Source organism: Lipotes vexillifer, unplaced genomic scaffold (genome assembly GCF_000442215.2).
Source record: "Lipotes vexillifer unplaced genomic scaffold, Lipotes_vexillifer_v1.1 scaffold948, whole genome shotgun sequence".
Taxonomy (NCBI): Eukaryota; Metazoa; Chordata; class Mammalia; order Artiodactyla; family Lipotidae; genus Lipotes; species Lipotes vexillifer.
The window spans coordinates 1,497,807-1,521,954 of record NW_006793764.1 but is presented as its reverse complement, the minus strand read 5'-3'; the positions used below and the strand labels follow the sequence as shown (position 1 = coordinate 1,521,954).

Here is a 24,148-nt window from a genome sequence, read left to right as displayed (position 1 = left end):
GTCTGCCCCTCCTCCAAGCAGCCTTCACGACTACGATGCACAGCAACCGTCTTGAGCTGGGAAGCCCAGCTTCCTCCTTGCAGCGTGCTAGGGCAGCCCGGCCTGGGCACGCTGAGCGTACAGGGATCACACAATCCCCGAGCACCTCAGCTCCGGGTGTGCGTTTGCAGTGGCTCTGCAGCAATGACCTCGGTGTTGGCAGCCCGTGCAAGCTTGCAAGCAGCGGGAGCTCGGTGCCTAGAATTGAGGGGCGGTGGGCGTGGCTGCGCTTCCTCGCGCCTTCTCCCGCGCAGGCAATCCCGGGAACGTTCTGAAAAGTATCCAAAAGTTCTGCGCCGCGCGCGCGCAAAAAGGAAAAAAAAAAAAAAAACGGGCACAACCCCCCACCACTCTGGGCGTTGCGAGTCTCGACCTCGCCATTCCAGCTGCACCTCCGGCTGCAGCGCGTACGCCTCCTGCGCCTCCTTCTCGGGAGCCTTGCCGTCGGCTGGGTGCTCCCCTTGCAGCCACCGGAGAGTCCCTGCGCATCTCCTTGGGGCACCATGCCCAACGACGACGCATACAGCAAGGCTTCGCCACCGTCGGAGGCCCCGCACGCCCCTGGGTCACCACCGCAGGGCCAGGCCGGGGGCTTCGGCAAAGCGGCCGGGGCGCTGCTCGGGACCACGGGCGGCGCGGGCGCCGGGGGCAGCGGTGGCTCAGGCTCGGGGGCGTCGGGCATGGACGCCGCCGCGAGCAAGAAGTCCCCGCGGCTGCCCAAGTGCGCGCGGTGCAGGAACCACGGCTACGCGTCGGCGCTCAAGGGCCACAAACGCTTCTGCATGTGGCGGGACTGCCAGTGCAAGAAATGCAACCTGATCGCAGAGAGACAGCGCGTGATGGCCGCGCAGGTGAGTGCGGGCGCCCCGGAACCGGGGTTCAGCCCTTAACTTTTTGGGTAAAGCCCCTCGGACCAGGCGGGCGCCATGCGGGGCGCGGGTTCGGGAAGAAGGCGGCGGTGCGTCCCGACAGCCGCAGCGCGCTCGGGGCCCGGGTTCCCAGCCACGCGCGGACGCCGCTCTCGGAGGGCCGGGACTCCTCTCCGATGGAGCAGGGAGGAGCGGGGTTTACTCTGCACCGGCGGCTCCGGATCCTTGACCCCCCTCCCTCCAATAGGAGTTGTGGGGTTCGCCCCCTCGTGGGTCTCGGCGGTCCCGAGGATCCCAAGGATGTCTGATTTCCCTTTCAGAGCTGAGAGTTGCGGGGTTTGCACTGCTCGGGAAGGCTCCCCGGGATCTTCGACCTCGCTTCTGGCAGAGAGTTTCGCGGTTTGCGCCTTCGGGGGCCCCCGGGATCTCTGACCTCGCTCTCTGAGCAGAGTTGGGGGGTTTGCCCCCTCGTGGTTCAGTGGGATCCCTGACTCCGCCTCGAGCAGGGAGGTGCGCTTATATTAGGGAGGGTGCCCGCTCTGGCTACTGGTTAGGGCGAAGCGGAGACCCGGCTGGCTGCTGCTTATCCGCAAAACGCGTCGAGAGACTTTGTTTTTCTGGAAAAGGCGCTGTAACGGACGCCAGGGTGGCGTGGTCTTCGTTGTGCTCTTGGCGCACTTTTCGTATTCGCCCGGGTGGATCCAGGTTGAGTGTCTCAGCCATTTTGAGCACTACGGAAATTTCATTAGCCTTTTAAAATTTGCTGTCTCCACCGAAGTTATTAAAGTACAAATTACTTTGAGTGTGTTTTAAAACACACCTAAGAATTTTTTAAAATCTACGCAGAGGAGTAGATGCAAGAGTTTGAGGTTTTGTCTACCGTTCATGGAGTGTGTTAGTTTTTTAAAGCATCCTAAGCTGGGCAGTAATTTAGCACCTTCACGGAAATAGTTAACGTCGTTGGTAACCTAAAATGATTTTTAGAAGAGAATAATATACATTCTTTCTCGCTAAAAGTTGTTTCATCCTTTTAAAACAGGTTATTTAAAATGAAAAGGTACCAAAGAAATGCTTACTATGTGCTACTTTTGGTTAGGAATGGGTAAATAGCCCCCACTGAAAGTGATTTAGGTAAGATCCTTGAACAGGAGTGCACAAGTGCTTAGAGATTATACTTTTTATGTACATCCAATTTTGAAATGTTTTAAACTAGATATATTTTGGCTTCACAGATTGTGAGTGCACTCATGGAAATATAGGTTGTTTTACTGAGTTTCTTTATAGACTTTTAATCTGTAATGGATGAAAAGAATACACTGAGTGTAGCATTAAAATGCATCACAATGAGTTTACTGAAAAAAAAAAAAACCTTATGGACCTTTAAATTGTATTTGTAGGTAGAAAAGTTTTCTGAACATTTAGCTGTTGGCTTTAATATTTAATACGGAGAGTATGCTTGGGAGGGGAATTGTCCTCAAAATGTCATAAAAATATATATCCAAGTAGGGCCATTAATTTTGAATAAGCTGTATTAATAGGCGTAGTAACTTGGAAGGAGGATGTTTGCTTCGTTAAAAACAAAAGCAACTCAAGATTACTTTTATAGTATGAAACTTCACTGTTTTCCACACCAGAAGGCTTGTGCTGTGCTGAATGAAATCCTTTAACATTCATGTAACAGGCATTTTTGGTCATTCTAAAATAGTTTGAAATTGATCTTAGATCTGACTCTAAAACAATTGCATTTTAAATCAATTGCCCCACCTTCCCCATTTAAATAACATTTCCTAAGAACGCTTGAGAGGTCTTTGTAAAAGTGTTTTAAGTTTATGGACTATGTAATACCCTGTATGTTTTGTGCATGCATGGGATTCGTGTAAACCAGGGTCTAAGTTTGCATTGACACACTTCACAAGTTCATGGGTATTCCTTTAAAAAATTCGTGGTCAAATCTTTAATATTCTCTTCCTAAACTTCTTGGTTAATAAGAGAAAATTCAAGAATTAAGCTTAATTATTTAATCTTAATTGATTATTCAAGGATATTTTTAAAGTTGAAGACTCCTCTTGTTATGAGTAAAATTACTTCCAAATTAATCATTTTTCTAAATTTGGACTACGGTATTCCTAAGACAGTGTGTAAATTGTAGTTGTGTTTCTGGTTTACCCTTTTGATTTCAACCTTTGGCTTGTATTTGGGCCTCTGAGGTACAGATGCTTCCCTTTCTCATTTCATTATTACCGATGGTCAGTTTCAGCAGAAAGTCTCCGTTTTTGTTATTTGTAGTAAAGCCACAATACAATTTATTTTCTTGACACCTCTTTTTTCAACCTTAAACAATGTTATTTAAAAGAAGAGGGACGATGAGGAGTGTCTTACGTGCGCTGCGTCCTTTCCAGCCCCCACTTGAATCTCCTTCCCTCCTGCCTGGAGTGCGGCACGTGTCCTCTCCCTTTCTCTCGTGCCACCTCCAGCCTCTCTCCCCTGAGACTTCAGCGCCGTATTCCAGCCCCCTTTTCCCCATTACTTCTGTATGTGCTCCCTCCCCCACAGAGAACAGGGCTCTGCAAGCAGCCCCTGCCTTTCCCGCCTACCCTGCTCCCTTATTCCGGGTCGTTCTGCCCCTTCAGCCTTGCGCGTCAAGCCCCACTCATCCTATTCTTCAGGGCCCTGTTCCAGTACCACCTGCAGCTTATACTTACACTTAAAGCCATTTCTGCCCCAGTTTATTCTGGAGGATCCGTGTATGCCTGTCCTGTGGTGTTTACCATGTTTTGTCTTGAGTTGCAGTTGCATGTTTGCCTGTTTCCTGCTTCTCCTTTTAAATAGTGAGTACCTTGGGATCTAATCTAACCTTGCTGTATCTTGCTGGTCGCTGTTCCCGGTACAGCAGCCTTTGACACAACTGTGGAAGGAAAGAGTGAGTGACCCCGTTCTCCTTCCTTCGTAGTCTCTCGGTGCTGGCTTCTCCTCACGTTGAATGCCTCTGCTGACTCCGCAGCTTCTCATCCAGCCTTTCCCGCTGCTCTATATACTCACTTGTTTAAGGGACATTTTAGGAGTGCTTTTACTGTGGGCCAGGGACTCTGGCTGGAAACCATTTCTCAGCTTTGGCTGCATCTCAGAGTTACCTGGGTAGCTTTAAAAAGCAAGGAGGGATTCTCAGGCCTCACCCTGGGGTGGGTGGGGCTTCCGTGGCTTTGGCAAAGCTGTACCGAGTGACTCTGGGGTGCTGGGGGGTGACCCACTGTCCTGTGCTTCCAGGTGGCCCTGAGACGGCAGCAGGCCCAGGAGGAGGAATTGGGCATCAGCCACCCCATCCCGCTGCCCAGCGCGGCCGAGCTGCTCATCAAGAGGGAGAACGACAGCAGCACCCCATGCCTGATGACTGAGGGCAGCAGCCCCTCGCAGCCTCCGCCGGCCAGCACCCCGACCGCGTCAGCTGCAGGTGAGCCTGTGGCTGGGATGGAGGGATGAAAGGCGTGGCCACAGAAACAGAGTCTCGGGAAGGTCCTGAGCCCCAGAGCACATTCAGAGCTTAGAGGTTTCTTAAAAGATCCTCCCTTCTGAAGGTCTGTTTTTGACGGCCTCACGAAGGAGGTGGGCCTGAATTCTAAAACCAGAAGTTTGACGGCTTCACTTTTCTGTTGGTTATTTGTCAAGGCTGAATCTGGGCAGATTCAGAATCCCAGAATCCCAGAGAGGTGAGAGTCCAGATTTCATTTCAGTCAGCCCCTTCCATTTGTGGGTCCTCTCGGTGGGAGCTAAAGATCCTTGTTTCCTAGAATGAAAGTCCATTTCTCTGGAAAGGACTGAAGTCCGTTTGGGGAGAGTGTCTAAAAAAGCCAAATCCTATGTGTCAGCTATCAGTGGATACTGGAATTGAGGCAAGGCGTGTCCATTGGCTTCATTTCTCTCCCAGGTACTAAGATTATACCAAGGGCTGCATGTATGCTGATTCATTTCATTTCATTCTTAGAAGAAGGAAGTATTAATCCTATTTTATACCATGGGAAAATCGAGGTATAAAAATTTTAAGTGACTGGCTACATCTGAAGAGCTAGAAAGTATCTGAATTGGTCCATCTGTCTTCAAAGCTCACTATGCTTACTGCACTGGGTCTCCAAATTACCTCAAGAATTATGGTATTCTAGAGCTGCACTGTCCAGTATGGAAACCCTTAGCTACATTTTGCTACTTAAGTTGATTACAGTGAAATAAAATTAAAATATTCATCGAAAGAAGATATGCAAATGGTCAAAAGCCCAAGGAAAGATGCTTGATATCATTAGTCATTAGAGAAGTGCAAATCAAAACTATAATGAGATATCACCCCACACCCATGAGGGTGACTACTATCAAAAAAACAGAAAATAACAATATTGGTGGGGTTGTAGAGAAATTTGAACTTTTGTGCACAGTTGGTAGGAATGTAAAATGGTGCAGCTGCTGTGGAAAACAGTATGGTGGTTTCTCAAAAATTGAAAATAGAATTATCACGTGATCCAGCCATTCCACTTCTGAGTACATACCCAAAAGAACTGAAAACAGCGTCTTAAAGAGATATTTGTATATCCATGTTCATAGCAGCATTATTCACAATAGCTAAAATGTGGAAGCAACTCAAGTGTCCACTGACAGATGAATGGTAAGCAAAATGTGGTAAAAAAATTACTTAGCCTTGAAAAGGAGGGAAATTTTGGCACATGCTACAATGTGGATGAACCTTGAGGACATTATGCTAAGTGAAACAGGCCAGTCGCAGAAACACAAATACTGTATGATTCCACTCATACTTAGAGTAGTCAAAATCAGAGAGACAGAAGGTAGAATGGTGGTTGTCAGGGGCTGGGGGCAGGGGGGAATAGAGAGTTATTGCTTAATGAGTATAGGGTTTCAGTTTTACAAGAAGGAAAGAGCTATGGAGATGGATGGTGGTGATGGTTGCACAACATTATGAATGTAGTTAATGCCACTGAGCTGTGCACTTAAAGATGGTTAAGATGGTAAATTTCATGTTGCGTGTATTTTAACCACAATAAAACATAAAATTAAAAAATTTAAACATTTAATTCCTCAGTTGCACTAACCACATTTCAGGTGCTCAACAGGCACATATATAGCTGAGGCCTGCCATATTGGCAAGTGTGCATTTCCATTTCTCACAAAGTTCTATTTAATGGCACTGGTCTAGAATGCAGGGGCTCTAAGAAATCCACCAGACAAAGATCTGTGACATCCTGTTGGCAGATGCAGGCATCTATTTCATATTAAACACATGTGCCGAGGTTCACCGAATCTTTTGAGCCTTCTAAGCCTCCATGAAATGGAGCCTTGCAGTGCGGTTCCTCTTAAGTAAGCTTTTCATGAGTTACTCAGTTTGCTGCGGTTAACCATCAGGGTAAAGTTGTCAGCTGCCTAGCTGTCATTTAACTAGCTGTGCAACTTTAGACAAGTCACTTTAGCTCTCTGGTCCTATTGTTTCCTCTTCTCAAAGATGAGGGATGAGGTCTTTGAGGCTTTTGAAGATTCTAGGAGCCTTGACCATTATAAAGAAGAAGGTTAGCGGGCACCAAAGGAGGCAGGTGAGAGATAGACTTGTAATCTCTGCTGCAGGTCGGTTTGTCTGTGTATCTGTCCCTGTGTGTGTTACCGGGGCTACAGATTCTGTAGCTAACAAAGGGAATGGTATTATTTTCTTTTTTTTTTTTTTTTAGCTCAGTTGCTCATAATATATATTTACAGCAGTTTCTAAACTTCCCTTTTCTTAGGAAGGAAGGAGTATATCTGTCAGAAATATGATTCCTGCGCTTCGGGATTGTAAGCTGTGTGTAAGGTTAATTACCAAATACTACCAGGTCAGGGCAGACCTGGTGGATTCAGCTGGAGGGACTGATAGGGGACGTTCCAGAGGAGTAAAGAGGGGAGTAACTCATTTGATGTTCACACACATCTTATAAAGTAGGAATTATTATTCCTATTTACAGATAAGGAAGCCAGTGGTAAGGAAACTGCCCCAGAATAAAGGTGAATTAAGCTGGGATTCAGCCTAGGTCTGTCTGGTCCCAAAGCCCATGAATTTCTTCACCTGCCTGTGAAGTGAGGCCATGGGAATAGTTGCCGTGCTTCCTTGGAAAATGGAAAGTTACAATTAGAGGTTACGGTTTAATCCTCAGAAGGGATTTAGGGCTGATGGGCAAATAGGAGCACTGTTAGGGGCAGCGCCATTCTTGGCTGGCATGGAAGGTTGCAGCCACTGGTCTTCATGGGGAGAAATACAGGGACAGGCCCGTGATGGATAAATGTCAATGCTGGGCATTTGGTAGGGAACCACAGGTGAACTTGGTGTAGCCTGGTGTCCCGCATTGCACCTCAGTGGAAGGGGTGTCAGAGTTTGGTAGCATACCCCAAGATAGTGAAGCCTTAGAGAAGGATTTCAGGCTAGATGGAGTTCAGAATGACAAAGAAGTTCTCGCAGGGCATTTCAGAGTGGTGATAGGGAAAGTTACAAATAGAAGCAGCAGGGAAGCATGATAGAAAGTTCAGGGTCAAGGAGGATGTGACCAGATTCCCTTCTTTGCTTCTGGAGCTGATAGACCTTGGAGTCATTTTGGAGTCTTGAACCAGCACTTCAAGGGAGCGGAGTGTGGAAGCCAGCAGTATGTGTCGCTCCTGTGCTCACATATGGGCGGGGAGGCTATGCCTGCCCAAGAAAGATGGGCCAGCTCATCTTGGTGGGGCAGGAGCCTCATCCATCATCATTACTCAGGACTTCCACCAAAGCTCTTGAGTTGGGATCATTAACTTCCGGAATGGGCTGGGACTTGAACACGAGAAAAACAGAAATGCCAGTAGAATTAAACTGTGTAATGTTAAGAGGGAGAAAGACAGAAAGGGCAGTGAAGGGGAGGGAGGGAGGGGGGAAGAGAGGAGGAGAGAGAGAGAAGCCGTGACAAGACAGATTGACTAAAGAGTGTTCCTCATGTTCTATGCAGCACAGTGGGCCCAACTTCCTGCATAGTGTGCTGCTAACAAATATGTAGCTTGTATTAAATTTCCAGAGATAAGGATTTCTTTAAAATAACATTTAACTTTATGCAGGTAAACGGTAAACATTTACAGAGTACAAAACATATATATTCAACGAATATATTCCAATCTCAACCTGTAGGGTCTTCTTTTTGTTATCCCAGGATTGATTATAAGCTGCACGTGCAAGCTTGTGTGTCTGTTTATCGTTTTCATACGTGTGTATGTGTATGTATAATTTATATATTTAACATAATGGGAGTGTATTGTTCCCACCCGTGTGTAGTTTTTATTTTTTTCATTTAAAACTGGAATTTTTTAATGGCCTAGTATTCCATTATATCGACGTGGAAGGCTTGGATTTGCAGTTACCTCGTGAGAGGTGAAAGTTGTAGCAGTTGTCATGGGGTAGAGCAGCCCACCAACCTGGCTTCCACGGGGGCGGGTTGCTCACCTTCTCTTTCACATACCTGATGTTGAGTGGTTTAGTGAAATCCAGCAGATGTTTATGTCCTTGAGGCTTCTTCGTTATCTCCTTTTGGCTGCTGAAAGTGCCAAAAGTGAGAGTGAGAAATGCCCGAGAATTATTGCTGAGATTACTGGCTGAGTTCTAAGGCCTCTGTGAAGGAAACTGGGTTTACCAAGCTGTTGTTTGATCTCTTGGAGAGCTGATCCCTCTGAGTAGGATAACACCTTAGAAGAAAGTCTCTACGATCCTTAGCCAAAGATTGGCTGGCTGGGTCAAAACACTGCCTGACGATTCCTCCCACCATGGGTATAAAATATTTTTGTTGTTATTTTCATCTATGATCGCGGGTGTTACTGTGAAGGAACAACCTTTTGAAGAAATGCCCTACTCATTGCTGTCTCTTACACTGGCAGGATCAGATATGCTAACAGGTGCTCTATCGATTAGCAAATGGTTTCTTCCCAGCCATTTTGGGTCACCTCGAAAAAAGGGTGAGCACTTCCGCTTATAAATGACGGTGAATTAATAGCAACTTCAGCATTATTTCTGTGGTTTTACTTTTTAAATTTTAGCTTCCTAGATAATATTTTTTATTTTGAAAGTTATCAACTGACTTAAAAAATCTCATAGGCATTCCTCCTCTTTGAAATGTGGGCTCCTCGTTTTATTTTATATTCTGCTTTCCCTTCAGCCTCCTATGCAGCGAGTAGAATGCCATTTTATCCAGAGCTCACGCCGAGGTCCGCATAGTTCTCTGCCTCTCATTTTCTGTGCAGGGCTGTCAGATGAAGGGCTGCATTGTAGAGAATTCGGTTCTGCATACGTGTCCTTTGTAAGGACGGACCTGAATGTTATCTCCTGGGGCCTCCCTTCTGGAGCACCCTGGGCTTCCACACACACGCACGTTCGCACTCCTCCACATCAGGCCGCCTCCTGCCACCTCAGGCCTCCCCCCCAGCGCCCACGGCCTGCTTTCACTCACCTTTCCCCGGTTGGAAGGGTCAGCCAGGTCTGCATCTGATAATGGCGGGACCCCCTCCTTCACTTCTCTTCTTTAGCAGTAATTCCACCTCAGCACAGAGAGAGAGCTCATGCTGGTAGGGCACACACGCCGTCCTGGTTATGTGCCTTCGAAGGGCTTAAGTGCTTTACAAACATGCAGTGTGGTAATTTGAAAATGGAGTAATGTCCCCATGCAGTTTTTACCAGTAAGAAATGTGACTGAGGAGCTAACAATTGAAGATGTTGACTTAAGTTTCTTAAAAATAAACTTTAGGGCTTCCCTGGTGGCGCAGTGGTTGAGAGTCTGCCTGCCGATGCAGGGGACACGGGTTCGTGCCCCGGTCCGGGAGGATCCCGCATGCCGCGGGGCGGCTGGGCCCGTGAGCCATGGCCGCTGAGCCAGCGCGTCCAGAGCCTGTGCTCTGCAACGGGAGAGGCCACAACAGTGAGAGGCCGGCATGCCACTAAATAAATAAATAAATAAACTTTATTCACTGGAGAAGTTACAGATTTACAGCAAAATTGAGAGGAAGGTACGGAGATTTCCCATACACCCCTGCCCTTACATATGCACACCTCCCCCATTATCAGCATCCCCTGCCAGAGGTACATTTGTTACAATTGATGACCCACATGGACGCAGCGTAATCACCCAGAGTCCATAGTTTACATTAGGGTTCACTGTTGGCGTTGTACATTCTGTGAGTTTAGAGAAATTAATGATGATGTGTGTCCATCATTATAGTAGCATACAGAGTAGTTTTGCTGCCCTAGAATCTTCTGTGGAGTTATTTAAATTTGAAATATTTCAATTTTTATCTTTGCAGTTTTCCATGTTGTACAGAAAGAAGCATTTCAAATGAAACACCAAAACATTTTATCCAGGTTAGTCTGAGAGTTGATATTTGGAGGATCCTGGCTACTTACATGAGATGAGCTCCATTTGATTTTAGACAGAGCTCTCAATTTCAAGTAGAATAGAGGATGTGGAGATTAGGTTTAAAAAGGCCTTCAGATAAAAGCATTCCCCAATTTTACATTCAGAGTCAAAGAAATTTCCAGGATGTTTAACAAAACAAATCTCCTTAAACCGAAGCAAGAGTTGGAGGCTTAAATGAAAGGAAACACTTAAGATGAATAGTACTGACCATTTTGATAGCCTAGTGTTTTAAATAGGGTCTCAGTCAATTTTATTTATTCCAAGGGAAGTCTCTGTTTATGTGTCAAATATAGCAGTTAACCGACCTGATAGAAATTCTCTGTAGGCAGTATTTCTGTAAAGAAGTTAAAACGACAAAGTACATAGGAAGTAGCCTACTGGTCTACCTTGGCTAGAAAGGAAATTTGGAAAACATCTAGACCCACCCAAAGTAAATACAGGGTTTAAAGTCACAAATTAGTTTTTTTTAATTGAAGTATAGTTGACTTACAGTATATGTATGTGTGTGTGTATGTATGTATTTATCTATTTATTTGTGGCTGCTTTGGGTCTTCGTTGCTGTGCACGGGCTTTCTCTAGCTGCGGCGAGCGGGGGCTACTCTTCGTTGCAGTGCACGGGCTTCTCATTGCAGTGGCTTCTCTTGTTGCAGAGCACGGGCTCTAGGTGCACGGGCTTCAGTAGTTGCAGCACGCAGGCTCAGTAGTTGTGGCTCGCAGGCTCCAGAGCGCAGGCTCAGTAGTTGTGGCTCATGGGCCCAGTTGCTCCGCAGCATGTGGGATCTTCCCGGACCAGGGCTTGAACCTGTGTCCCCTGCATTGGCAGGCAGTTTCCTAACCACTGCGCCACCAGGGAAGCCCTTGACTTACAATATTATTAATTTCAGGTGTACAACCTGTTTTTATAGATTATCCTCCATTTAAAGTCATTACAAAATAATGGCTATGTTTTCCTGTGCTGTACAATAACAAGTTAGTTTTATAACAGCATATGTACCAGGTTTGCATTTTATTATCACTAGAAATATGTTAATATTCAGTCTTTTAAAAATTTCCTCTTTTCACTCATTATCACATATACTTTGTAATGAAAGGAATAGTGTTTGAGGAATTAAACCATAGAGGGAACTGGTGACAGATTTTCTTTGTTGTGTTTTTGGCCCGTAGAAACATTGGTTTGCTTCTCAAGAGCTTAAGCAACTTTTTAGACCTTGGGTGACAAGCATTTCCTCAGAACAAGGGAGAAGGAATTCTCTTGCCCTAGAAACTTGGCAAGAATAGTTTTTATCTTTGGATTTCTGAAAATGGAAAACCGCCGTCACTCCTGTGGAAAGTAGAAGAGAACACCCGCGAGCTGATGAGAATAGACAGCTGTGCTTCACGCTGCCAGTTGGAAGAGGGTAGTTCATAGACTGTCTCAGAATTTACTGCCATGGTTATTCATAGCATTGGAAAACTTTTATAGGTGGTGGGTGACACTAGGTATCATTGAGTGCTGTACAGCCTTGTGTTTGCTGCCGTAGGAGACTTTTGGAATGTCAGAAGGCTCATCTCTGTCACCAGTTTCTCCTGCCTGCTGCACTGTGTCCCCCTGGAGTCCTTGACCCTTGGGTTCCTGGTTATCTGCTGGTTCAGGGATCCTGTCCATTGACAACCCCCTCAGCCACCCACTACTCTTTGGATCTCGTGGATGCCCTTCTGTCCTATCTGTTGTTTTATTAGCTACCTTATTTTTAAAAGATAATTTATCGTGGTAAAATATGCCTAACATCAAATGGACCATTTTAACCGTTTTTAAGTGCACAGCTCAGTGGCATTAAGTACCTTCACAGTGTTGTGCAGCCATCACCACCATCCATCTCCGGGACTTGTTTCATCTTCCCAAACTGAAACACTAAACCCACTGAGTGATAACTCCCCATTCTCTCCCTCTCATTAACTTTTGGCTAAGGACAGCCTCTTCTGCTAACCCGCCTTTCTTGGCCTTCGGAATCACCTGTAGACTCACATGAGATGATTCCTTTTATCTCGTCAACATCTGTTTTTTTCCTCTTACTTCTTTCCCCAGGCCCGCAATTTTTGCTTCATTGCGGACTTCTCTCTTTGTTCTATAGGCTAGTCTAATTTGTGCCTCTGAGGACTCTGCAGTTGCTTAAAGGGCTGAGGTTAGTAGGGAAGGGGGCCCAGGGTAAGGCCAGCTGCCACCTGATGTGGGATACTGTGAATTCTGTACCTCTGCCAGGTGATCTGGACTCTGAGCCTAGGAGTGCTCTGTGTTGTGCCATGAAGCCAAGGGAGTGGAGTGAGGGTACCTCTGGGCCCCCTGGGGCTCTGACTGCTGTCTCACTGGTTCTTGACTTGTCAGGGTTCCTTTCGCCTTGGTCACAAGCAACTCTGTAAGTGCAGGTCTGAATTTCTGTCTCAGCCTCAAGGTGTCTTACTTTTCAACTTATAAAAAAATTCCCCTAAGAAAATTCACATAAATATTGCTCCCTGTTGCTGAACCAGATTACATTGCAAACCCAGTTTCCTCTGGTCTCTTAAGTCTGTTAGTAGACTTCACAATCACTAACCCAGTCTTAGTGTACGGTACCACTGAGCATGTTTCAGAAAAAATGCACAAGAAACTCTTAAAGTAGACTGTAAACAGCTGGTTTGTAGTCAGAAGAAGATACTGATTCAGTGTTCTAGTAATAGCACATTTTCTGATGTTTATTGGCAATGAGAGTTCTCGGGTATTGCTTCAGCCACCCAATGTCAGCTCAGTCCAGTGTATACTAACAGCTGACTCTTTCGTATTGATCTCAGCACTTATAAAACTACTCCCTACTTTTACATCACCCTTTAACTTTGATCCTGAGGTTGGGGAGTTTATCTGAAATGCAGTATATACATTAATTCAGGGAAGCAGATTGGATTCATCAAACACTAATAACTGTTTGCTGAACTGAGTTGAATTAATCTTTGCTGGTGAGTCTGCTGTCTGGGCCAGAGTCCCTCCCTCCCTTTTTCCCTTTCTTCCATCTGTGTTTCTATTTTATTTTTCGTTTATTCAACAAATATTCGTTGTGTGACTGCATTGGGTCAGACCCTTTTCCAGGCATGAGATATACAGCAGTGTCTAAAACATCTGTCTCGTGGATCTTACATGTCCAACAGGGGAGACAGTGGATAATCAGGTACACCAGTGAGTAAGATGCTTTCAGAAAGTGATGAGCACTGTGGAGACAGAGTGATAAGATACATGTTCTGGAGGGGTCGCGGCTGTTGACATGGTGGTTAGGGAAAGAGGGCCTCTCTAAGGAGATTAAATCCGATCTAGTCCCAAGGGACAGTGAGCCATTGCAGTCAAGGTCTGGGGGAAGAGCCTTCCAGGCAGGAGGCGCAACAAGGTGAGACAGTGCTTAGAGCAGGAAGCAGACCAGTGTGATCGGTGCTGTGAGCAAGGGTGACATCACTGGGGGCTGCGACTTGCTGCCTTGCAGGCCAGGGAAGGAGTTGGAATTTTATGGTGAGTGTGACGGGTGGTCATTGCAGTGGTGAAGCAGTGAATGCTGTGATCTGATTTACTCTCTTCAAATGTCTCTGCTGCTGTGTGGAGTGTAGTTTCAAGGGGGAGCAAAGCAAAGACCATGCAGTTGCCCAGGCAGAGGGGTGCTGCTTGCACTGGGGTGGTGACAGTAGAGATGGAAAGAACTGGTAGGACAGGTCTATCTTAAGGTAATTTGGGTAGATGGTGTTCACGGCACTTCCTCCAGAGAGCTGCTGCCACGGCATTGCCAGTGCTATGGGGTTGCCACGGGGGCTTTACCAGTCTGAAAGGTAAAGCGCTGTACGTGGGTGCGGTCAGCAGAACAATGGCTGCCAGAGAGGGCTACACCCTGGCTCCTGGGGCCTGTGAAGGTGTTACCTTCATGGCAAAAGGGACTTTGCAGATGTGGTGAAGTCAGGGATCTGGAGGTGGGGAGGTGATCCTGGATTCCACGTGGGCCCATTTGAATGGCCTGAATCCTTGGACGTGGAGAACCTTTCCCAGCTGCCCCAGAGATGTCACAACAGTAGATGCTGGGAAGTTTCAAAGCTGGAAAGACTTGACCGCTGTTGCTGGCTTCGAAGATGGAGGAAGGGGACGCTGAGGCAAAGATTTCAGGAGTTCTCTAGAAGCTTAGAACAGCCCTCTGCCCAGTTAAGCACCTTGATTTTAGCCTGGAGAGACCTGGGTCAGACGGTGGGCCAACAAAACTGTAAGATAATAAATTTGCATTGTTTTAAGCCGCTAGATTTATGGCAATTTGTCATACAGCGATAGAAAACAAATATGGTTGATATAGTTTATAATCCCCTTTTCCTTTGTTAGTGAGACTGAAATCTTTTCAAAGGACCATTTATGTTTTTTCTGTGAGCCATCTGTGTACGTCCTTTGCTCATTTTTTTTATTGAATCCCCTCCCCCTATCTTGAAGTTCCTTATTTACTGTGGAGATTGGCCCTTTGTGATACGAGCTGCAGTTCCCCCCACTATTTGGTATTTCAAGCCAGGAGACTAGCTGAGACTAGCTGGGGACAGGCTGCAGAGGCCAGGAGCCCGAGGACTGGCCCTGGTCACTGTCCTCTGTGGACAGGCGGAGGAGCCTGTGGCTTGTCTGGTCCCCCATCAGCAGACCAGAGCCAAGTGGACCTGATGTGTTCTTCACACTCTTCCAACCTCTGTCCTCATTCCAGTATAACCGTGGGCAGAGCTCAGGTTAAGCTAATGGCCTCAATGATTGAACCATTTCACACTCATGTCTGGTGCTGTGGTCTAGAGGTTCCAGTATTACTGTTTGGTATATGATAAGCCAGCTGAAGAATGGGATACACTCTCCATTCAGATATTCTGGTTACTAGAGACTAATCTTATTCTTACCAGTGTTACATGAAATTATCGATAGAATGCACGTTACCCATCAACTCTTTCAAAATGATTTTACTGCTTCTTTGGTTGATGTTGAACACGTTCAGGGTTGTGCTTCCGCCAGGGTGAGGGTTAGTTGTTAGTACCGATTTCCAGATTGGTGCCAGATTAGTTAACAGATCAACCAGTCTTATTAGTGCCAAATTTCCCCCTGAGAGAATGGTATGTGATATTAGAAGCTTGATCAAAGGTCTTGAAGATCGAAGACACCTGGAAACAGTTTTGCTTTTATCTGGTTAACTTTATGCCTGGGGAGGAAGCTCCATGTCACTGAAAGAACCTAAGATCTAGAGTCCAAAGACCTGCCTGTTACTCATCACCTCTCCGATTTTGAGCAGTTCACTTAATTTCTGTGTCTGTTTCCTCATTTGTGAAATGGATAAAATAATATTGCCTGCTCAGTTTATCTCTCAGAATCAGTGTGGTGCTCAACTAAGATTTTTTTTTTGTTTTCGGTACGCGGGCCTCTCACTGTTGTGGCCTCTCCCGTTGCGGAGCACAGGCTCCGGACGCACAGGCTCGGCGGCCATGGCTCACGGGCCCAGCCGCTCCGCGGCATGTGGGATCTTCCCGGACCGGGGCACGAACCCGTGTCCCCTACATCGGCAGGCGGACTCTCAATCACTGCACCACCAGGGAAGCCCTCAACTAAGATTTTTTTTTTTTTTTTTTTTTTTTTTTCTGTACGCGGCCTCTCACCGTTGTGGCCTCTCCCGCTGCAGAGCGCAGGCTCCGGACGCACAGCCCCAGCGGCCATGGCCCACGGGCCCAGCCGCTCCGCGGCACGTGGGATCCTCCCGGACCGAGGCACGAACCCGCATCCCCTGCATCGGCAGGCGGACTCCCAACCACTGCGCCACCAGGGAAGCCCTCAACTAAGATTTTAACGTGAAAATTCTTTGTAAACCATGACAAAGTACAGAAACATGCCATCACACTCAAGTTTCAGATACTAAAATGAGGAACAGAGGAATGAGTCTGGATATGATCTACCCTATAGCCATAAACTAGGTTTTTTTTTTGTTTCTTTCCACCTCAAAAATCAAGCTACCTGACATAAGAATTGTGTCTCTGGGTAAGGAGTACATAACCCATCACAGTTCCCCTACCCCAGGCTACACTCCAGCAGCCAGGAATCTCCAAGACGCATCTTAACACTCACACATCGGAGTACGAGTAAGCTTTCCCCTTCTTTTCTTGGCCTTGCTTTTTCTTTTTGTTTTATTAATTGTACTGACATGTGTCTTTAGTGTTAGCCGTCTCTTATCCTTTCTAAAGGGAGTAGGGAGTGTTGGATAACCACACAGATACCCAGGACTCCGAGATGAGGAAGTTACCTTCAGCAAAACAGGTAACACACTGTATCTTGTTGCCTCTCACAGTTTGGACAGAAGGCACACGATTTAGAGACCTTGGGCCCTGTGTGTTGGAGGAAGAAGCAGGCGCGTCAGCCCAGACCTGGTGGGGGAGGGGAGGGGAGTCACAAGGACACGGTTCTAATACCTTCATATCGAACGCAGTGGATGGGGAAGGAATTAACAAGCAGGAGCGATGTGCATGGTGTAGAATTCCTCATTAGCGAGTTGGAGCGTGTCAGTGGCTGTCCCATGGCATCCTACCCCAGGAGCTGCTGCCTCGTGGAGCCCTGGCCTCCACTGGGAGAGGCTGGTGGTCACCTCCCTCATCCCTCTCTGCCTCGTTTTTATCTGAGAGATGGAATTATTGAGTTACAGGGGAAGAGGAGAAAGAAGCACATCAAAGAATTTTCTGGTGGTTTTTGAATAAGGGGCCTTATTGGCTTAGGGCTGTTAGCTTTGGGTGTGCTGTTTTCATCATGAAGCACCTGGGGTTTGTTTTTCTCTAAAAGACGTAGATAAACTAGAGAGAATCTAGGGGAAGGGCAACAAAAATGATGTATGGCTTGGAGAGAAGGAGAATAACAGTCTATAAATATTTGAAAGGTAATATACAAAGAGGGAGAGAGATTATTTACAGCAATGGAGAGGAGTTTGACAGGGAACAAAAGCTTGCATCTAGGAGCAGGGGAGAATTGGGTAGAACTGAAGAAACAGAGCATATAGTAAGTGTGATTAAGCAAAGAAATGTAATTCTCACATTAGTTTGCATTGCCAGGAGCTAGTGTGGCGGGAATAAGGGGTGTTTCTCAAACTGAGGATCCACGCACGATTGTGAATAATGTTTTCTAATTCCTGTGTGTGAAGGGAGAGAGCGGGCAGTGCTTTATCCTTTGCCATCTGTGTGTGTAGTTTGTTTAATTCCCAATTCTTTGGCATTATGTTTTCAGAGGAGGTAATGATTGCAATACTGCTAGCTCTCATTTACTGAGTGTCTGCCTCATGCCAGGTATTGCCTTGGCTGCTTTGTTATTTATATTCTCATTTAATCTCTACAACAACTCTGTAAAATAGGAACTATTTTTCCACTTATAAGGAAGCAGGTTTAATAACATGCTTAAGATCACACGTATTTTAAGTGGTGGAGTTGGGATTCCAACCCGAGTCTGTGACTCACAGCCCATGCTCATGTCCTGTATTGGGCTCCATTACTCTGGTCATGATAGTAAGTTGGGACCCACTAGGTAGCCAGGTTACTAAGCTAGGTGAGCAGTTTGTATCCAGTTACAGAGGTAAGTAAAATAGTTGATGTCCAGAGTTCCTCTCTTTTTTCTTTCCTTGAGATATATTTTCTCAGTATCAGTAAGTGCTATGTTATTAATATACTACAATTTGTCATTCTGTATTTTCAGTTATACCGTAGGCTTTAACCAGCCTCACAGTTATGTATTGATCTGTTGAATCTCTCGTAAGAAAGAAAATTTGGTAAGTTAGGCATTACGCTTGATCTTAAATGCTAGTTGTAGCGGGGTTTCCTTGGCAGTGTTGTGCACTTCCCCTTGGCTTTCTGACTCTGATATTTTATAGCGTCCAGTGTATTGATGATTACTAAAGAACAAAACAAAATACACAGAATTAGCTACTCAGAATCTAGGTGAAGAGCTAGGTGTCTGGGTTCTTCCTGTCATTTGCAAGAAGACACCAGACCTGGACTGAGAAGACCTGGGTTTACTCGGGACTCCAGCTCCTACCGTGTTCCCCTGTGTGCAGGGCACCTTTCTAAGCCACAGCCGGGTCCTCTTTCTGGGTCTCAGCCTTGTAGAGTTATTATCGGTAGCCACTGAAAAGTCTGTGTAAACTGCGGAATACATGAGATATTACGGCGAACAGTGAACATCATTTGCATTCGCAGCTCTTTTCTGGGCTCTGCTCCTCTTGGTTAAAATCTAGGACAGCTGGTAACAGGACTTTTCAGGAGGTTGACCTTATTCAAAGCGGGCAGTCTCAGATTTGTTTGGAGGGTGAAACAGAAAGTGTCAAGTGAGTTTCTACTAATTCCACAACTGTTGCCTCTCCCTTTTGCCCACGGTGCCATGGAATGGAGACCACACCGAGGTTCCTAGCCAGAGGTGGACAGTATGGGATCCAAAATGTGGCTCAAGCCACTAGCATTTTTCGTTTGCACTCTTCACCTCGTCCCTCCTAGCCCTTGTTCTCTGCAGCAAGCACCTTCCCTCTGGAGTTCTGTGCCTTCTGAAAATAAAGAGCTTTTTGCTCTCTGTGCCCATGCTGTTCTCCCAGGAGTGGTCCCTAGTGAATTTCTCTCTGGAGTCATCCCTAGATTACTGTAAACTGTAATGATTTTACCCTGGTCATATTTCTCCCAAGGTCTCCTATCTCGGTTACTTGTAAGGCTACTCCTCCCCTCTCTTGTTCCCTTTGATCTTTTATAATTGGCTTAAAACTCTCCATATTTAATCTGCAGTGACTTTGTTTCTCCTCCCTATTCTGGTGTTTTCAGTCCCTGAGAATTTAATAATCTGTTGCTTATTATTTTCTTAGTTTTTCTTAGGGTGTCATATTTCCAGTTGCACCGTTTAATTGTCTTTTCCCCGTGTCTACATATTTGTTTGATTTTAGCTAGTAATGCAAGTCTGCAGGCTGTCTGTATTTTGATTTGCAATAAATAAAGTCCTACACATTCTGGGGCGTTGGTTGGCTTCCTGGTTTCAGACTCAGCTAAACCTGAAGGCATGGTAATGTCATGAAAAAATGACTCTTCCTACCTTGGAATTAAACAGCTGAGCACCCAGTTAATATTGAATGAATGAATGAATGAATTTGTCGAGTTTTTGAGAGCTTTCCCTCACAAGTTGGCCTCCTAGGACAAATGGCTGTGACTGCTCAACATGTATGAAAGAACAGCTCAGTCGCCTGCTCCGTGGTTGACTCTTTGGCGAGTCCTTCCTGTGACAGCATCCGCAGTTATCTTTTCAGTAAGCTCAGTTCTTCAGCTCTGAAATCCTTTTAGTTACAGCACTGTAGTCTCTGCTCAGAAGGTCAACTTTACTACCACTTCTGGGCTGGGTCTAGTCCGGAGATGGAAGAGAACCCCCAGGTGAGTCTCCAGGCTCTGCCTATGTTGTTGTTTCCTTTCTGGGTGTGCAGAGTCGGGGCAGACAACTTCATCTTAAAACTTGTGTGTTCGTGGGAGTATATGCTTTTTTGTTGGTGGTGTTCAGATAATTACTCTTGCTTTATTGTTGACTTAAAAAAAAATCTTTATTCTCTGACTTGTCAATCCAGTATTGTTTCTGTGATGGAAGAAACCTTGAGAAGCATGGGTGTGGCTGGTGATTGATGCAGCCACAGATGATACCCAGTGTTTCCCACAGAGTTGGCCGGCTCCTTTGTCACAGATAGAGACCCCGTGTTTTAGAGTTTATGTAGTCCCCGCTCTGTGCCACAGGCTGTACCCACGCAGAGATGTTCCTAGGTTCTGTGTTTACTTGGAGAATTGCCAAACAGTTCTTAATACTGGTGACCTTTCTGTGAAATGGAGTTTCTGAGAGCATGTTAGATTTCCAGAGACCCGATGGACAAAATCTTCATGACACAGGCCACTGGATGAGGAAAATAAAGATGCACATGATGCAGCTGTGATTGTAGTTGTAAGAACTTGGCCACTCATATGGCTTCTGTCATGCTGTTTCTTAGTCACCATGATAACATTTTGGTTGACAGGCCCAGACTGGCTCTCGGTAATCATTTCTTTCAGTTAAGATACAACTTTTGGGCTTCCCTGGTGGCTCAGTGGTTGAGAGTCCGCCTGCCGACGCGGGGGACACGGGTCCGGGAGGATCCCACATGCCACAGAGCGGCTGGGCCCATGAGCCATGGCCGCTGAGCCTGTGTGTCCGGAACCTGTGCTCTGCAGCGGGAGACGCCACAGCAATGAGAGGCCCGCGTACCGCAAAAAAAAAAGACACAACTTTCTTTGTGGTTAGGGTGTTGATTGATATGTAGATACAGATGTATCTGTGTGTGTGTGTGTATGTGTATGTATGTATATGCATGTGTGTCTACACGTACATGTGTGTATCCCAAGTTGTCAGAGGCTTCAGGGCCTTGCACCTGTTGCTTCTGCCACTGTCAAAAGCCACAGGTTTCTTGGGACTTCCCTGGTGGTCCAGTGGGTAAGACTCTGCACTCCCAGTGCAGGGGGCCTGGGTTCGATCCCTGGTCAGGGAACTAGATGCCACAAGCGTGCCACAACTAAGAAGAAGTCCGCATGCTGCAACTAAAAGATCCCATATGCCGCAACGAAGATCCTGTGTGCTGCAACTAAGACCCGGCGCAGCCAAAATAAATAAATAATCAATCAATCCATCCATCTTTTTAAAAAAAAAAAAGCCACAGGTTTCTGGCTCTAGCCCCCGCCAAAAAGAAGGGGCATTGTTGCAGTTGGAGTCTCACTTGGGAGACCTCATTGGCAGCACTTTTTTCACATGCCTAGGCCTTGACTGCACAGAGGCTGGGAATTCGGGTTCTGGCCCTACATTGGGAGGCAGGAATCATCGCAAGTGTGACATTTTTTGCTATGCCTTCCTGTCCCTGTGGTTAGTGACATGTTTGGTGGAGCAGTTAGCTGTGAAGAGAAAACAAAGCTTGGAAGCGATCACCTCACCTGGTATGTAGTGACTTGTGTACACACTTTGAGAACAGCATGGCAGCAGCTGGCAACGAGGCCACAGTTGCAGAGCTAAACCAGGACCCAGGGTTGGAGCGAGCTGCTTCAGGGATGAGTCAGAAGAGCCACAAGTTAGGGGCTTTGGGACAGTATGGTGTGCCTTTGGACCAAATCACAACTCACAGTCCCTGCCCTGCCTGACATCTCCCAATGGAAATGTCATCTCCCGTCCTGGTCTCTGTCGTTGGAGTCTGAGAACTGTCTTGACCTTGGTGTTTGATTCACCTCCACGCCAGCATATGCATAGTTAGTAGTCATTTATATTCTTCTCCAGGAAATCATCAGTAGGAACAGATGTCTTTTTTTTTTTTTTTTTGCAGTACGCGGGCCTCTCACTGTTGTGGCCTCTCCCGTTGCGGAGCACAGGCTCCGGATGCGCAGGCTCAGCGGCCATGGCTCACGGGCCTACGCGGCATGTGGGATCTTCCCGGATCGGGGCGCAAACCCGCGTCCCCTGCATCGGCAGGCGGACTCTCAACCACTGCGCCACCAGGGAAGCCCAGGAACCGATGTCTTTTAACTTAAGCTGTTCATTGGCCACATTTAAGCAGCTTCCTTTACCCTTAATGACACAGCTTGGTGGTGAAGTGTGAGGTCTCAGATGGGGTTCTGCTGCCAGTTGCACACACATCCTTAGATTTACCACCTGAACTTATCCAGGTATCAAAACAAGGGATAACATTACTTCCTAGGCCTTCCCTGTTGTCGGATTTGGTGAAAACTGCTAGGTTTAATTCTCTGTCGTTTCCCCTACCTGACTTTGGTAAAAATGATGATTGAAAGGTTGGACAAGTGATTATTTTTAGAATCGACTTCTTTTCACTTCAGAGGAGATTTACTCAAAAGGAAGGAAGGCAGAAGGGAAATCAAGATGGCACACGTGAAGGGTGTCACCCATCGAGGAGATTCTGGTGGGCGGTCTTGGGTGCAGTGGTAGTTAGTGACTACACAGAAGTGGGTTGGTTTCATTCCCAGCTTTTTGTGTGTGGACATTATAACAGCTTAGAGGCATATCTCCCACCCTCACACCTGAGTGGCGCAGCAGAGAAGACACAGAAATGCCAGCGGATGGCTAAGCATTTCGGCAATCTGCGTGTATAGCTAGCAATCCCCGGCCCCTCTCCTCTTTTCCTGCTAATGTTGAAAAGTGGGGTAAATGTAGGGGGACACTTTGGGCTATGTCACCAAATGTCAGTTCTAGAATTAGTATTACCAATGCACCTGGAATCCCGAAATCTCATCTTAATAACTGATTTGAACACAGTCCCTCTTCCCATTCAAAACACACTAAAAGTGGGAGCATATATGTTGAATTTAAAAGTTTTAAATTTTCGTAAGTTTCTCTCTCTTCCCTCTCCTATCTCCACCTTCTCCCACTAGCAGTCTTTAAACAGACTTTATAGACTAGCAGTCTATAGTTAAACAGCCAAATCCAAGAAAAGGGAGGATGAAGGGCTCCAGATAATTCCCAGTTTGGGTTATCAGCCCTCACATAATGGAGAGTTGATTGTGCTTTATTTTCTTGTTATTTGAGGGGAGGGAAAACTCCATAGAGATGGGAAAGGTACATCTGGAGATCTAAAATAGTCCCGATTCGAGATAAGTTTGCCTGTAAACCGTTCTCATGCCGGCTTTGGAATATACCGTGCAAGGTAGTAAAGGTCAGTAAAGCTTCCTTCACAAATTTGGTAAGAGGGAGCAGTTAGCTGTAACAGTGTGCAGCCCTGGAGGTCATAGACCAAGCTAGGAGAAATAATTATGCATGGTAATGGGCAATTACAGATAATGGCCTTTTGGGGGTGGCAGAAAATACATAGCCCCACAGTCTTGCCTGGAATGAACACTAAAGAGCACATTAACTTTACAGCGAGCTAAAAGTTCAGCCCTGGAACTGCAGCACTCCCCCCGCCCCCCCAAATAAATAAAATCCCCGTCTCACTTAAGGGAAGCACTGTAGTAGCTACACTTATCAACAGCAGAATTGAATACACGAGGAGGCAGGGATTTGCGGTCGGAAAGGAAGGTCAGCTCTTGTCCACCTGCTGGTTTTGTCTCACAAGTAGAGGTGGCCCGGGGCTCAAGGCAGGTACACGAGTGAAGGGGTTGTTTGCTTTCCAGGCGCCAGGTTTGTGTTTGACGTTTAAAATAGCCTGTCATGATTGCCTCGTGGGAGAAACAGATTGTTCCCGCATTTCCTGATTATGACTTTGGGGAGTGATATCACACCGACTGCATTCAAGGCTACTGTCTGACCTCAGAGAAGGCCAGGAGTGGAGAATTCCGCTCCTTTCCAAGTTCAGTTGTACTTAGGAAGCCCTGCCAGGTGCAGCCCAGGCCTCCTGCGGTCCCTCAAAGATGAGCATTGAGAGCAAGGATACCTTTTCTGGGCAGATAATTTGGTGGCTCTGTTGCTTGATGGCAGAGAATGCTCTCACTGTGTTGTGACTGTGATAACAACAACGGCTAACATTTATCGAACACTGACCCTGTCAGAGCCTTTTTCGCCCTCTGTGGTGTAAGTAGCAGTATTAACCCCATGTTACATATAGACTCTGGGGCAACGGAGACTCAAGTATTAACGGATCCAAGGTCCCAGGGCTGTGGATTCCAGATCTGATCAAGAATTTGACCTGGGAGCCTGAGTTGGTGCTCTCAACCCAAGGCTCTGCTGCCTGGCCGCATTGTGTAGTGGTGAATGCCTGTTTTACTGAAAAAAATGTCCCTGGCTTAGGGGTAGCAAGAGGC

At 46.4% G+C, this 24,148-nt stretch overlaps 1 protein-coding gene across 1 annotated transcript in view; it reads left to right on the top strand.

Moving 5' to 3' along the window:
* Positions 1 to 542: 542 nt before the first annotated feature.
* Positions 543 to 24,148, top strand: part of DMRT1 (doublesex and mab-3 related transcription factor 1) — a 103,959-nt gene continuing 80,353 nt past the window's right edge. The window contains exons 1-2 of the mRNA XM_007466759.1: positions 543 to 890; positions 4,173 to 4,356. Coding sequence (XP_007466821.1) covers positions 543 to 890; positions 4,173 to 4,356 — 532 coding nt within the window. The remainder of the gene's footprint in view (positions 891 to 4,172; positions 4,357 to 24,148) is intronic.